Below are 15,413 nucleotides of genomic sequence, written 5' to 3' on the forward strand. Positions count from 1 at the left end.
TCATATAAAATATGTATAATAATAAAATGTTAATAATTAAATTCCTTTAGACATACGTATGTGAAAGATATGGGCAAACTTTTACATATGCTATGTGTATGTCAGTAAGAAAAATTGAAATTGTGAGGGGTTTTAATGTACAATCATTCACCAGCCTCTTCAAAACAGTTTGCAATGGTTTCTCTAACAGCTTTAGAAGTATGTAGAACATATTTGTCTGACTTTTTTCTTTTTGTGTGTTTCCTCATGTGAAACTTTGAACGACTTTCTTTTGCAGTTGATACAAAACTCACTAGACATACCTTTTTTATACATAAAAATTACTTTCTACAGTTAAAAAGAGTGATGGAGACATTAAAGTTGGAGTGTACGTAGAAGCATCTTTAGGCAACAGAGGTTGGGCTACTGATGAGAGTATTTTGGAAACATGATAAAAATTATCACTTTAACTATATGGGAAATCTCAAAGGAATAAGCTTCTGATTGAATACGGGTATAAAAGCCAGACAGGTGTAAATAGTTTACTGTATCTGAATTTATATATGGATGTTAAGAGAATTTAAGTTGCCATAAATTGTTTTTTGTTTGTATATATGCCTATATGTATGTATATGTGCATGTTAAATATATGTATAATATTAAATATATGTTATAGAAACATTATAAATGTGTAAATGGACATATATATATTAAACAGTAAGATGAAATAATCCAAAATTATTAATAAAATCATGGAATTGAGTTGGAAGAAACCCTTAAAGGTCCTTGAGTCCAACTTCCCTGCAATAACAGGGATGCTACAGCCAGATATGGTGGTTCAGAGCCTAATCCAGCCTGACCTTGAATGTCTCCAAGGATTGGACATCCACAACCTCTCTGGGCAACCTGTCACAGTACTTCACCCTTATTGTAAAAAACCTTTCTTATATCCAGTGTAAATCTGCCCTCCTTTAGTTTGAAATCATTTTCCCTTGTCCTGTTACAACAGACACAGCTAAAGAGTCTGTCCCCTTCTTTCTTGTAGCTCCCCTTTAGACACTGAGAGGCTTTTATAAGACTGGAACCTCCAGGCTGAACAGCTCCAGCTCTTTATCCTAAAGATAGCTCCTGGAAGAAGATTCTTTTGTTATGTTTGGCTTCTGCTTTATGCGTGACATACTTTTTTCTTTTTCTTCTTTTTTTTTTGGCTTTGATAAAACCTGAGTCACTTTACCTGAACTAAGGCTTACTTTACCTGACCTGTGCCATTCAGACATTGCTTTTGCAGTTCAACAGTGCTTCATCTTTTTGAGTGTTCCTCACCTCACTTCATCCATGTAGATTAAGTTTCTTTGTTGTTGTGGGGAACTCATGGTCCACTCACTGAGCTGAATGCTAACAGCTGAATTCAATTCTGAATTAGAGCCATCTGCTTTTGAATTTTCTGCAGTATTTCAATAATGTAATCGCTGAAAAAAATCCTTGTACTTTTAGTCTCCATCCTGTTTTTTTATTCAGTGAAAAATATATCAAAATAAATTGTCTTATATTCCACAGATAGTATATAGGGGCAGCTATCAGTCACTTAGACTATGGTTATTTTCAAATCCTTTGGGAACAACTTGTGGAAGTACCAGTGCTGCCACTAACAGTTAATTGGAAAGCTTTTTCTCTCATTTTTGAATATGCAGGTATAATTGTGATTGGAGAAATCTGGCAATAATGTCTTTTGTCACCATAGAAAAGAACAATGGTGACAATTCAATGTTTCTTTTTTTCTTGTCTTTAAAGTGTCACATCATCTTAAGCTTGGTTTGATCCCCTTGGTGAAGCTCTAATTTGAATGCTAATGCTGATAGTTTAGAGAAGATTTTTCTGTAGCACGTAGACTGCTTTGTGATCTGTATGCAGAAAATCCAATTATATGTGGTTGTGATGTTACCTATTGCACTTGCTTAGGTTGGTTATTTTCTTTTTGTCAATGAAAAGCTGCTGTAGTGGAACGTAGGAGAGGACAGTGCTGTAACAGCAGAGGATGAAGGAAAGGCAGCACTTAGAAGAATGGAAGGTTTTCTTGACACAGCTCAACGTTTCACATCTAGTTATTAATATTCAAGGCTAAACAGTGACATGGTTTTAAATGGTATAATCTTTTTACTAATATGGGCTTAGAGTTCATGTTGTTGCCTTCCTTTTTGTTTTGTAATTTGCTACAGAGTTGATTTCAGTGGCAGTAACCTATACTTTTCAATGGGAAGATTGGTTGATAGGAATAGGTTTTAAATTTGACCTCATGTCAAAATGGTGTTAGATGCTTTAATCGGTTTCCTCAAGTTATATTCTTCCTGTTTATTGATCTGTTGAAGTCAGCATAAAACACACACACTGTACTTTTGGCCAGCTAATTTGGAACTCTTATGAAGTTAACAAATCATTATAAGCTACTTCCAGCTACGTATTTTTTGTCAGTACATCTGAATCCATCAATTTCTGGAAGCCGTTAAAAGCACGGGCTGATGGGAGAAAAAGAAATAAATAGCAGCCTTACTTAGTTTTCTTATTAATTTGTATTAATTAGTTAACTTGAGAACTGATAACAATGTTTGAGTGATTTATGTCTTCAAAAAGAAGACCACTGTTTCCCTCCTTGAAAATGGAAATTGGCTTGTCAAACATTTAGATGAAGAGTGATCAATCAATAGGATTTTAATAAGGAGAAGGTTTAAAATTGACTGAGGGTGGCTTTTGTTTAAAGGTGATTTGGTATGTGCAAATTACTAAGCTATCCCAGGAGAGGATGTTCAAAAGCAATAATGGGCACTGATTTTCTTCGTTTATTCCGTTCTCTGTCTTTCTGTTCTCCTTGCTAGGGATTTCACTACTCTCTGTTGTCTTTGAAATGTTCCTGCCTGCGTTTCAAGTACTTATATATTCTACTCATTTATTTTTACAGCTATCATTTTTAACTGTTATTTTTTACCATTGAGGAAATTGTCTGGATAAGCTTATTTATTTTCAATATAAATTCATGTTCAGCATGGGGGCTAGCTGTTCCCATAGATTTTAAAAATTTTGAAAAGTATATGCGCACACTGGGGTAACAGAGCTGACATGGAAAGCCCCCTTGATGTCCTGTATTTGTGTGTGAAAATTCAGTACAGTGGGCTTGTTGATCGAGAACTGATTCTATTTATTTTTCTTCATTGTTGAAGTCTGTAGCAGACTTTTCTGAAAATGAGGTAACTAAAGCTAGGTAGCTAGATTTAAAAAATGCTTCATTCTTTTTGAAGTCATAATTGCGTGGGTAAACAAACCATAGGTATGTATCAAACGTTCAAAAAGACTGAAGATTAAAATATGTGCAGAAATTCTGATTGTCGCTACTTCCTCCATTTGGTATCTTATCCTAATTCCAGTCTGTTTTCTCAGTTCTTCCTGTCATTTGCTCTTTACCAAGCTTTGAATACTAGTGGCCCATTTTTATGCTCACTTTTGTATCCAGTTTTAAGGTGTTTTTTTTTTTTCCCTTCTCAACAACCTCTAAAGAATTGCATGATGTTACCAAGTTCCAAAAAGATTTCTAACCAAGTGCAAACTTATTTTCAGAGGTTGTGATAAGGACACTGATGACTTCTAACAAAAGCAAATTTCAAGCTTGTTCCCCAAAGCACATGTTGCCAAAATTGTTTCTAAGTGACAAATTTCACCAATTTCCTCATGAAAAATATTTCTTTTTCTGTTAGCACAAGAAAGGAACTATTGTTTCTCCTCTTCGTTATAAAGAATGGAACAACTACAAAAGCCATTTTTGTGCTTTTTCTAATTCCTATCTTTGTTTTTATAGGATAACACTGCTCTGACACTGAGAATTTGGCAGTTTTAAACTGAGAAATGCATTTGAAAGAGAAATGTATTTTAGTGATTCAGACCTCACTACAAAACCTGACCATAAGTAGTACTGTGCTTCTGAATTTTGTGTTTGATTTAAATTACTTTTTAGGTGTGGTCTCTTCAAGAGAAAATTAAGTATAGGAGCTTTCTCCATCAGATTCTGAATAAATGGAAAAACTCAATCTTTTTCAATAATCTACTATCAGTGCAGTTGGCTTCCTAATGAAAAATGCATGCTGCCTTCATTACAGATAGGCAAGCTGCAGCAGATGTGACTAAAGAGATCTCTGAATTGATGAGAAAAGGTTCAGAGCTTGATTTCTTGATAGAGATGACTCTTCCAAATAAGAAACTTCAGAGATGCTTTTGCATCCAGTTCTGATACTTGCAAAAGTTCTGCTTCATGCAGCCTGCTGCTGGAGCCAGTGTAATCTGCATAGGAAGTGCAGTATTCATTCAGAATGTAGAAGCAAAGTGGAACTAGTTAATTCGGTGCGACCTTCTGCCATTCTCTAGCTTTATCTACTAGCAAGCAGAACTTCATATACCTCCTTGCAGTACTTTAACATGTGCCTTCTTATAAAGAATGTTTTTTTACACGAATGTTCCAGGCCAGGGGTATTGATCTTTCCCTACCAAAGGGGTTAGTTAAAAATATTTTTGGCTCCAAAACTGAGAAAACTGCTCAAAACCAGCAGCACATAAGTAGTTGAATCATTTAAGTAATATCTAAATTTTGTCTTTTTGCATCTGAAGAAAAAGCCTTAAAATGAAAGATTGGCTAGGCAAATTTTCACCAATGTACTACCCTTCAACTAGCTTTTAAAGTAATGAACAAACAATGCAAAATAGAACAAAAATTATCCAAGAATCACTTATTTTCCTTAATAAAAAGAATGCATTTGTCAAATTAGAGCTAGATCACAGAATCATAGAATGGCTTGTGTTGGAAAGGAGCCTTAAGATTGTCTAGTTCCAACCCCCTGCTATAAGCAAAGGGTGCTTCCCACTAGACCAGGTTGCTCAAAGCCCATCCAGCCTGGCCTTGAATGCTTCCAGGATGGAAGGATCTCTCTGGGTAACCTGTTCAGTTGTCTCACCACCCTCACAGTAAATAGTTTTTTCCTAATATCTGATCTCAATCTCCCAGTTTAAAATCATACCCTGTCCCCACCATCAGGATACGGTTGGCCTTCTGGGCTGCAAGCACATGCTACTGACCAATGTTGAATTTTTCAACCAAAGCTCGTAAATCCTTCTCCTCAGAGCTGCTCTCTAGCTATTCTCCTCCCAACCTGTATCTGTGCTTAGGTGTACTCTGACCCAGATGCGGAATCTTGCACTTGGCCTTGTTGGACTTCATCAGGTTGGCATGAGCCCACCCCTGTCCAAGTCCCTTTGGATGGAATCCTTTCCCTCTTGACATCTGCTGTTTGTACGTTTATGCATGTAGAATCCTCATTCATGTTCTAAAAATAAGTTTTTCTTGTTGCGAAGATTTTGAAGTAATTATTTAGAAACGTTGAAATGTTTATATATTTTTAGTGTTTTCTTCTGCATAACTCTTTCTTCTACAAAACTTACATATATAACTTAAAAATTTCCGAATTTGTCCAGAAAATCTAAGAATGATGTAAGTTTAAAATACACTGTGGTACTACTAATGTTTTCCAAAACAGTTTGTCCATCAAAAATAAAACATTGTGTGACTTGTATGAAAGAGGCAAAAAAATTGCTAATCTCTCTTTTTTTTTTTTTATTACAAGTTTGAAAGAAAGATATTTAATAATATCACTCTTTGAAAGGATAACATCAAGGTCTGTTACCTTCTTACCTTCTGTGTAAGATTTAGAAATCCCTAAGTAGTATATTATGACATGGTCAAGTGTGACACCTAGAGGCTATATGCTTAGGTTCCCTAAAGAGTAATTTTTTCAGCTACAAGTTTTGTACAAGACATTTCATTTTGAAATTCAGGAATGAATCTGCCAGGTTTTGAGAGACAAAATACGTTGTGATATATTCAAAGGTTGTTCACATGTGTCGTATTTCTTGTGTCTTCTCTAATTAGGCTCCCTGGCTTTCATATAAAGAAAAATAATAGAGCACTTCTAAGTCTACTGGAGATGCTCAAAACTCCACAGCCTGAAAGGACCCTGTACAATATATTCTGGTCTAGAATTCTCTTGTAAAATTCTTGAAGGTATCATCTCAAGAGAATCATTTAAACGCACTTCCAGCTGTAGTAAAATCTTTACAAGCAAGTTAGGGTCTTAAAAAAAATGCAGAGCTAGAAGTCTTGGTGAGTTTATGCAGGGGGACAGAGAGAAAACAAGCTCATTTGAGTTGTTATTTGGGTTGTTTAGATGATGGAACTTTCAAAATAAGCATATAAGGCAACATGCCACACCTAATGCCTTCTCTGAAAGTCAGATGTGCACTGTATGAGTTTACAGTGGATATATCCAAGGGCCCACTGCATCCTTACAGTGGTATGCAAGAGTGTCCTAATATGACTTAATCAGGTCAGTAGGTTAAAAATATAGAACTCTTTTCAGAAATGGGCATCTGTTGGTTATTACCTGTAAGAAACTCATTAAAACCATATTGTGGGGTATGGGAACTACCAGCCTATTGAGGGAAGGGATTGTCCAACTCCGCTCTGCAGAAGCATAGCCTCAGTGTGAGCACTCTGTGCAATTTTGGGTCCTACAGTATAAGATAGGCAGAAAACTATTAGCATCCAAGGGTGTGCAGCAAAGATGGGTATGTGTCTAGGCAGCAAGATGTATGAGGAGCAGCTGAAGTCCCTTGGTTTATTCAACCTGGAGTAAACTGAGGAGACCTCATGGTAGCCTACAAGTCCTCACGAGGGGAGTGGAGGAGAAGTACTGATTTTTGCACTCTGGTGACAGTAATATGACTCAAGGGGATGATGTGAAATTGGATGTTAAGTGAAGGTACTTGACCGGGAGAGTGATTGGATCCTGGAACAGGCTCCCATTGGTAATGTTTACAGCACCAAGCCTGCGGGAGTTCAAGAAGTGTTTGGGCAGTGCTCTCAGATATAGGGTTTGAATTTTGAATGGTTCTGTGTGGAACTTGGAACCAGGAGTTGGATTTGATCTTGTCCCTTCCAACACAAGATGTTCTATTATTCTAATCCCTCTTTCTGAGAATGGTAGTGAGAGGTAGTCAATTTACATTTAGCAACACTTGTTTTTTCATAGCTATGTGAAGGGAGAACATCTTTTTTGATATAAATTTCCACAATCAGAGTTCAGGTTAGGAGGGGTTTAAATATCCTACATAAGAAATGAAACAATCTTCATTCTTTAGAATCTGGTTGAATTTTCTGATATTTCAGTCTTTAAATAGCACAGACAATTTAGAAAGGAAAATGCAAGAGTTTGTAAAATATCTCCTGTACATCTAGAAGAACAGACTGACGCTTTACTGAAGTTGCTGCCTTATTCAGGGCCTACAAAGTTAAAGGTGGACAGAACAGATACTGGACATGCATCTTATTGAGTATTGTTGAGTCTAGAGGCTGATGTGCTGTGTGTGTGTTGTGGTCTTTTTATGCTTTTTAATTTTAATATGTTTAGAAATATGTCTTCAGCACAGAACATAAGATGATCTTGAAGCTCTTAATCATGGCATTTCACAGACAGCAACAGGTTTATGAAATGGGACTGCCTGGTAGTACAGGAATGTACTAGTACTAGCAGGGAGATTCTATCTGGCAGGCAACTTTTCATACGCGGTGGCTATACAATTTGTATTTTGATCTCATTTCTCTTTTCACTAGATAAAATATAGCATGCATTTGTTTTTTTGTCATCCTCTGACTGTTTAATGCTAGAAAACAAGAACAAAGTAATTCTAATATTTTATGACTGACTCTACCTTGTTTTCATGAGTGTCTTTGAGATCAGTCATTTTTCCCTAGAAAACAAAAAAAGTGCTAACTTGTCATTCACATATGAGAGCATTTTACTGACTCCATGTGGTTGCAGCACCTGAAATAAATAAATGTATGTGAGTACAAGTCTATGGAGATTCATTTGTTGATGCTCTAAGGTACAACACTGACATTGTTTTGCACTGATACAGAGATTAATGTTGATTGTAGTTTATTTCTATGCTTTATCAGAGGTTTCTTTTTGGAAGTACATAAGTTTGTATTTGGGAACATCTAAACTGCAAGCAATTGATTATTTATGATCATTAGATCATAATTAGATCACTGTGAGCTGGAAATTGTGGTTGCGCTGGGAAAAGACCCTTGCACACTATAGCAAGTAGGTCAGAATATGTTGGGCACGCTGACACGGAAAAGGCTGCCAGCAACACTCTCATGTTAGTACATTTGAAGCATACAATCTGTATACACAGTCTCCTGTGTATGAGGTTTAATTCCTGAAGATAGGTTAGCATGTCTGCAGGCATCTACCTATTCTTCTCTTGCTTGTGTTTTCCTGTTCTGATTAAAAGATGGATATTTGGGCTGCAAAAATGACATAGCTCAGAGTTGTTTACAAAAAGCAGCTTTTCAAGAATCCTTACTACAGTTAGATCTATGTAAGGAATATTCCCAGTTTTGCCTCCTTTCTTTCTCTCTGACACATTTCTAAACAGTTTTAAGTGCATAACTTGTTACCAATGAAGGTGAAACTAGTTTTCTGTACTTTATTGATCTTTGTTAGAACAAAAAACAATACAGCCCTAAGGAATAGCATGCAAATATTAGTTGTCATAATCTTTATCAAAAATTAAAAAGTATGTGCTTTTGTTGCATAAATACAAGAAAATGTTTGAATGTTTGTGTATGTGTATTCACTCTCGCATGATACTGCTTTGTTCCGCTGTCAGAAACCACCTTGATTCACTGAGTGAACTATATGAATGATCTGTTTCCTGATAATGTTTCCAGATGTTTCAGAGGTTTTCTTTAGACATTCATAAAAATTCTAGGTAGAATCTATTGCTGTTAAGAACTCTGAATGTGGTGCCTATGCCCGTAGTCACCCTGGAGAATATAATTTTTTCCTCCTTGTGTATATCTCCCGCTAAAAAGCCAACATCTTTAATCTTAATTTTTCAAATGAGTGTATAAGCAATGTGTATTTTAATTTGAATGAACAAGTCAATGAAGTTGTCACAGATTTCCTGGTGATTACAAAACTTTTTTAAGCCCTTAAATTTATTGTAATATTTTTCAGAAATTATGAAGATTGCATTGTCTTCGTTAGATTGAATATTTTAATACTTTCAATGTGGCATGAAAAACAGTGTGCATGTGAATAACTTAACCTGCCATTTACCTGTGGAATTGCTACAATTCTATTAACTCAGAGGACACTGTTTTGACAGTATTCCATCTAGCTCAACAAAACACAGGATGAAAGGGTCTCCAATGCTTCCTAAATTGAACGCAGTATGATGTATAGTAGGAGCAATTAAAATCTTTTTCCAGAAGTGCTTTAGCTGAGGTTGCAAGTTCTGCATCAGGATGCTATAAATTTGTTAAGATCATGGCTTTCTATGTATCCCTTATCAACCTATAATCTCCTGATTGTTGCCTGTTTTTCAACAGCTGAGGAACAGTAATCCACACTTGCTTATCTCTCTTAATCACAGCCTCACAGTGCTAGAGCTCTCTGAGCCTTTAATTCCCTCTTAGAGGCGTAACAGAGTGGAAAGTAAACAAAGACGAATTTGCAACCTTCAACATTGCTAATTTGCTCTGATGTCAGAATATTTAAACAGGCAAAGACTTGGGAATTATTTGATCATGGCTGATTTTAATCAAATGCATGTGAAAAGGCTGAGTCTGAGAAGGTTGTGCAAAAATGACAGGCGTCCCAAGAGAGGTTCACTGAAGGTTTCTTCTTTAAACAACAATAGCTCCATCATTTTAAAACTCTGGATCATGTGCTCTTGCAGGTTTTTTTTTTTTTTTTTTTTTTTGTGTGTGTGTGTGTGTGTGTGGCTGCTTGCATTTTGAATGGAACTTTTTGGATATGGTAACAGATTTCTTGAAAATTTCTCATTTGCTTTGCAGTTTATGGATGTCTGAAACCTGATCTTTAGGCTTGTTAATGCATCTGTTCGCTGGGCAATGGGTGGGAGAGATAAGAGTGCCTAATTTAAAAGCTTTGTCTCTCTGCACGATTTTGCATCATCATGACAGCCTAATGTATCCTGAATACTTTCATATGTAAAACTCGGTGTGTGTTTTAAAAATGATTGATAACTTGATCTTCAAATTACTTTAAATTACACAGTTGACATTTATACATGTATATATGTGTACATACTTACTGGATAGGAAGGGATGTTATTTTGCATTATATGTTACATGCAGACCTTATCTACCACAGAGATGATGTGCTTACACATCCACACACAGTAGAGAGCTGCACTTTATTACCTGAAACAGATTTGACAAATATGCAAATAAAGTTGTAGGTTGTTCTTTTGTTTTGTTATTCCTTTCATTTCCCTCTGTGGAAACTTGTCTATTTAATGTCTATTTAATGCATGAGTAACCATTTATTTTTTGTTTCTTACAAAATGGTTAATGTAGCATGTATGTTGCTTTCAGGACAAGTGTGCGATGCTCTCCTAATTAATATAATATTGCTCTAGTGTATCTGTTCTGGTTGCAGGTCTTGTGTTTCTGAAGCACGTGTGGTGATGATTTCTTTTCTTCTTAGTGTGTGTCATTTGGGCTATTCCAGGGAGAGATGCCTGGGAAGCCAGGCTTTTACAGTCACACTCTGTGTTGAGATTACAGCGCCGGGTTATTTGTGTTCCTTCTCATCCCTGTTTCTCTCTGTCTCGCTCTTTCCAGCTGGTGTAAATGACTGCTACCGCCTCCCAGCGCAAGATAACCTGCTCAGTCAGCTGGAGCCCCCTGCGGACAGCTGTCTCTCTTTTAGCTGATGGAAAACTGCTACTAACCGCTGAATGGAAGAGCGTGGAGCAGCAACCATACTAGCAGCAGTCGCTGTAGCGAGAGCAAGCGAGGACTCTATTGTTCCCGTGCGTTAAACAGTTTTTCCTTTACAACTGATATGCACAAAAGCAAGATAGAGGCTTTCAGCCTGCTTCTCCCTGAGAAGAAATTTTGAAGAGGGGAATACTATTTGGAGGAGGTTTCACGGTCGGGCTGCGGGCTTTGGACGCGGGCTGCTGGAGGCATGAGGCTGAGAGAGGGGAGCACTGCTTTCCCCCGTGGGCCGGGGCTCTCCGCCCCGCCAGCCCGTTGCATGGGAGTGCTGGTGGTCCTGCTGCTGGGGAGCTGGGGCACTCGGGCACAGAGCGAATTCCAAACTTCGTCCGTCTATCTGTGGAAGACCGGTAAGTAAGGATGCTGTACAAACATAGTAGCAGTGTTGCTGTTGCGTAGTAGCCTGTTTAGTTTCTGTTGCAAGCCGTAACCTTTTTGTGTGCTTTGTGTACGCAGAGAAAGAAAGTTAAATGTGTTAGTGATGTTAATGCGCAGGATTCTAGGAAAACAAAGTGTGTCGCTTACCAGGGTTCCACCAGCCAAGCAAATATGGCAATTAAAAAACCTCACACTTATGACTCTGTGAAGTGTTTTCTGGGTGAGTTGAGGTTTTTGATTTTATGTAGTAGCTCTGTGTTGTATGTAAATAGCATAGGTCAGGGCTCTAGTGCCTGCTCACAATGGAAAGGACCATTTGTTACAGTTGGAGTCAGCAGTGTTAACAGTGCTCTAAAAATATTGGCATTTCACAAAGAAGGATGTAACGCAGCGTGTCTAATCTTTATGCTGTGTGCTGACATGTAATATATTCAGTGTGGTAATTGATGGGGAGTTGGGTTTGTTAAATTTAGGTTTGTTGCACAGTATATAGGACACTTGAAAGCTAATGACGGATTAGGTGAAATAATCCAACTGATGCCAGATCTCATAACCAAAGAGCCAAAGGCAAACAGACTATGTGAATTCAGTGCCACACTAGATAGATAATTTCCTTTACTTTGGTGCTAATTAATTACGTGTATGTTTTAAAGATTGCAGTTGTAACACTGTTTCAACCTTAACTTTGCTTTAAAAATTAATGAGGTCTATCTTGTGTCTATCAGTGTGTTAAACTAATTCAGAACCTTAACATGGAGGAATATGTGCAATTTAGTTCCCTAATACAGTGTTAGTTCCTATGTAAGATTACAAGTCTTCCGAGTCTCCTTTAAGAAATAAAAAAACTGGTTAGTAATTAACATTGGCTTGATAGTTAGTTTTTTTTCCCTGTATGTTGATAGTAATAAGCCAACCCCAAAAGCAGACATTTGTTTAAAATTTGCTTTTCTATTAATTAATGATAAGATAGTAAGAGAGTGCAAATTAATCATTTCTTTGAAAAACAACTTTGAGAAGATGGTCTCTTTCCTGGATGGAGCCTTCTGCCATGAAAACAGATCAATTCACGATCACAGCAATATCCTGAATTTTTTAAGAGGCTCTATCCATACAGCAGCTCAAGCGAAGGATTAAAAGGGAATTCATTTAAACAAGAAGACAGGCTTTCCAATAATGCTAGAAAGAGAAATTTGAGGAAGGGAGAATCCTTTGCAACTTTCACTTCCTTCTGAAAGATGAGTAGTGCAATGGTACTGATTACCTTTTTTTTTTTTTTTTCCTCCCTTTGGCCATTGAAAAATTCCAAATGTAGTTTGTTTCCATTACAGATTTTGAAATACTTGATACATGCTTAAAGGGAGGTGCACAAGTTTATAGGAAAATATAGTAATAATAGTAGCATTTTGCATTTAGGCATTTGCTAAGCATTTGGAGAATAAACTCTCCAGTATTTTATTGTCTCCATTTATTAGATTGTATTTAAAGATATTAGCAGTAAAATAGATTGAGTATAATAACTACAGTTAACCAATACTTATGAAAATGAGGTCCTGACCTGCTATGGAGTTGCTGTTTACTTTGCCTATAGCACACGTGCTCTGAAGTCAGTGAAACCAGGAGAAAATTGGGTTGTTTTTTGTTTCCTCCAAGCTTTTTCCTTTTGTAAGAACTTTTGTTTAGAAGTATGATATAATTATGTAGTCCTAGTAAGCAGTTAGTTTGTACTTTTAAGCATTCCTTTCTGTGACTTCTCTGCTCTGTTTAACCCACAGTAAGGAATAGTATAAGCATGTTCACTGTATAATTTTTAATATTGTAACCTCAGTGATTTGACAATAATGTGATGAAAAACAAGTCAGAGCAGTTCTTTTCTAGCAGTGAATGATAAGATAAGAGTGAATAAGGTAGTGCATTAGAAGCCTAATTATATATTTGTGCTCCTTTTCTTAGCTATTCCTTTGTGTCAAAAAAAAGGAGGAAAAATACCTTTGCATTTGCTGTGTGCTTTTCATTTACACTGAGGGAGTTCTTGCCGGTAGCTTTGTCTGACAAACACAGGCTATCTTTGTACAGAAATTGACTTTGTAACAAAATGTATTGCTTTTCAATTTCCTGTATTTTATTAAATTAGTCTTATGCTAGATCAGGAATAAGAGAGGAAACAGAATAGCCTGTAGGAGCAATTTGGACTTGTGTCATGTGATAAGCCTGTGCTCGTAATGAAGCAATATACCACTTCACTGGATTGTAACCTTGCGGCTTTTAGGGGCTATCTGTGTTTCTCCTGGGGAGAACTAGACATTGCCACACATCTGGAAAAATTGATAAAATATCTTTTCAGCCTGGTAGAGTTGTATGTTACTGTCTAAGTCTCTGATCTCTCTCTCATTCTCCTCTCCTCTTTGCTGGAGAAAGAGGGTGCCAAAATCATCCCAAACAGTGATCAGCAATCCTTATATGTTGACTGCTTTCAACCAGTGTTTTTCTTTTAAGTTCATCACACAGATACTGTCTTAATCTACTGATTGTCTTCAAGTGGTATATGAAATATTTGTGGTTTTATTAGCAGTGGATGTCGTATCTTTATGGTATAGTTGGTATAGTAAGGATATTTAGTTGGATATTACTGATTCTTCTCCCTCCCTCCTCCCCCTCCTTTTTTGTGAAACAATTCATCAGTGATCTGAAGGGATATCTAGCACAAAGTGTTGAAATCTCAGCTGGAGTATTAGAGGAGATGATATAAAACTGAACTGAGCAGTAGTGAGCTTGTGCAACTGAGACAATGTTAACTTTTCTTTCTTTGAATGGAATATAAGTCCCAGAAATGTGTAGCTAAGATTGTGTCTAGTAAATCAGCTTGATTTGTGTGTGTGTGTGCTTTCTGGCACATGTTTCTAGTCTTTTTAGTCACTGAAAACTCATGTTTTTAGTTTTTAGAAGTACTGAGTACTGTGAGTTACTGTGTGCAATTCTGGGATCTTCAGTTCAAGAAAGACAGGGAACATCTAGGAAAAGTCCAGCAGAAAGCCACAGAGATGATAAGAGGTCTGGGGCGTCTCCCTTCTGAGAGACCTGATTCTGTTCAGCCTGGAGAAGAGAAGACCGAGAGGGGGCCTAATCAATGCTCACAAATATCTAATAGGTGGGAGCCAAGTGGATGAAGCCAGATACCTTTAAGTGGTTTCCAGTAACAGAACAAGGAGAAATTGGCACAAACTGGAACACAGGAGGCTCCATACGAACATGAGGAGAAAAATTATTTACTTTGAGTGTGACAGAGCACTGGAAAGGGCTGCTCAGTGAGGTTGTGAAGTTTTATTTAGAGATATTCAGAACCTACCTGAAGGCTTTCCTCTGCTGCCTACTGTAGGAAACCTAGTTTAGCACAGAGTTGAACTATGTCTCCAGAGCACCCTTCCAACCCTTATGATTATGCGATGCATGTCCATTTATTGAGAAACACGCTGATTTTGTTACTAAATTTAGTTTGGCACTAGCTTTTGGAACTGAATTGCATGTATCTGTTTTCTGTTTCTGAAGAGTTTTTTGAAAAAGTATCATGGTGTATGCTACTCCATTGCTTCTGTGCTATCTTATTGCAGTGTGTTCTGTTAAGAATGCCTCAGAAAATAATCTGCAGATGTCATGAGGTTTGAGTTGGGGATTCCTTCTCTTATAAAATAGCAATTATGATACCTGGTGTAGTTTCCTGATGCTGGATTTTAGGGTTGGGGATGAGTTACGAGTCTATTCTCTGCACTTTGGAACTTAGAGTTATAACCCTGAGACATATTCAATCTACAACCTACAAAATTCCAAGGAATGTTGTAAAGTTCAGGTTAGCACTTTTATGGTTTACTGACCTTCAGTTGAGCATGGAAAGTGTTGTAAGCAATCTGCTTTGAGAAGAGAGATTCAACCAAATGATTTCCAGAGGTCCCTTCCAGTCTCTACCATTTCACAGTATGGGTGCTATTACTATTATTTCTACTTTTCCAACTGAAACTGAATTGAATAAATTCTCAAAATCCTGAGTAGAATGAGTATTTGCTTTTGCATAATTATGCTGGAATTATGATGTGTTAGTAGACCTCCAGTATAATGCATGACGTTTAGTTGATCACAGTTGTTAGTCCTTAAACTT

The 15,413-nt window shown here is 37.0% G+C and overlaps 1 protein-coding gene across 5 annotated transcripts in view; it reads left to right on the forward strand.

Moving 5' to 3' along the window:
* THSD7A (thrombospondin type 1 domain containing 7A) overlaps positions 1-15,413 on the forward strand; it is a 254,779-nt gene that overhangs the window by 55,796 nt on the left and 183,570 nt on the right. For all 5 annotated transcript variants that reach the window (XM_042817387.1, XM_042817391.1, XM_042817389.1 and 2 more), the window contains exon 3: positions 10,730-11,238. In XM_042817387.1, the coding sequence (XP_042673321.1) occupies positions 11,079-11,238 (160 nt within the window). In that variant the 5' untranslated portion in view covers positions 10,730-11,078. The remainder of the gene's footprint in view (positions 1-10,729; positions 11,239-15,413) is intronic.

This window comes from Centrocercus urophasianus, unplaced genomic scaffold (assembly GCF_019232065.1).
Source record: "Centrocercus urophasianus isolate 14NV4802_14NV808 unplaced genomic scaffold, USGS_Curo_1.0 seq_16, whole genome shotgun sequence".
Lineage (NCBI taxonomy): Eukaryota > Metazoa > Chordata > Aves > Galliformes > Phasianidae > Centrocercus > Centrocercus urophasianus.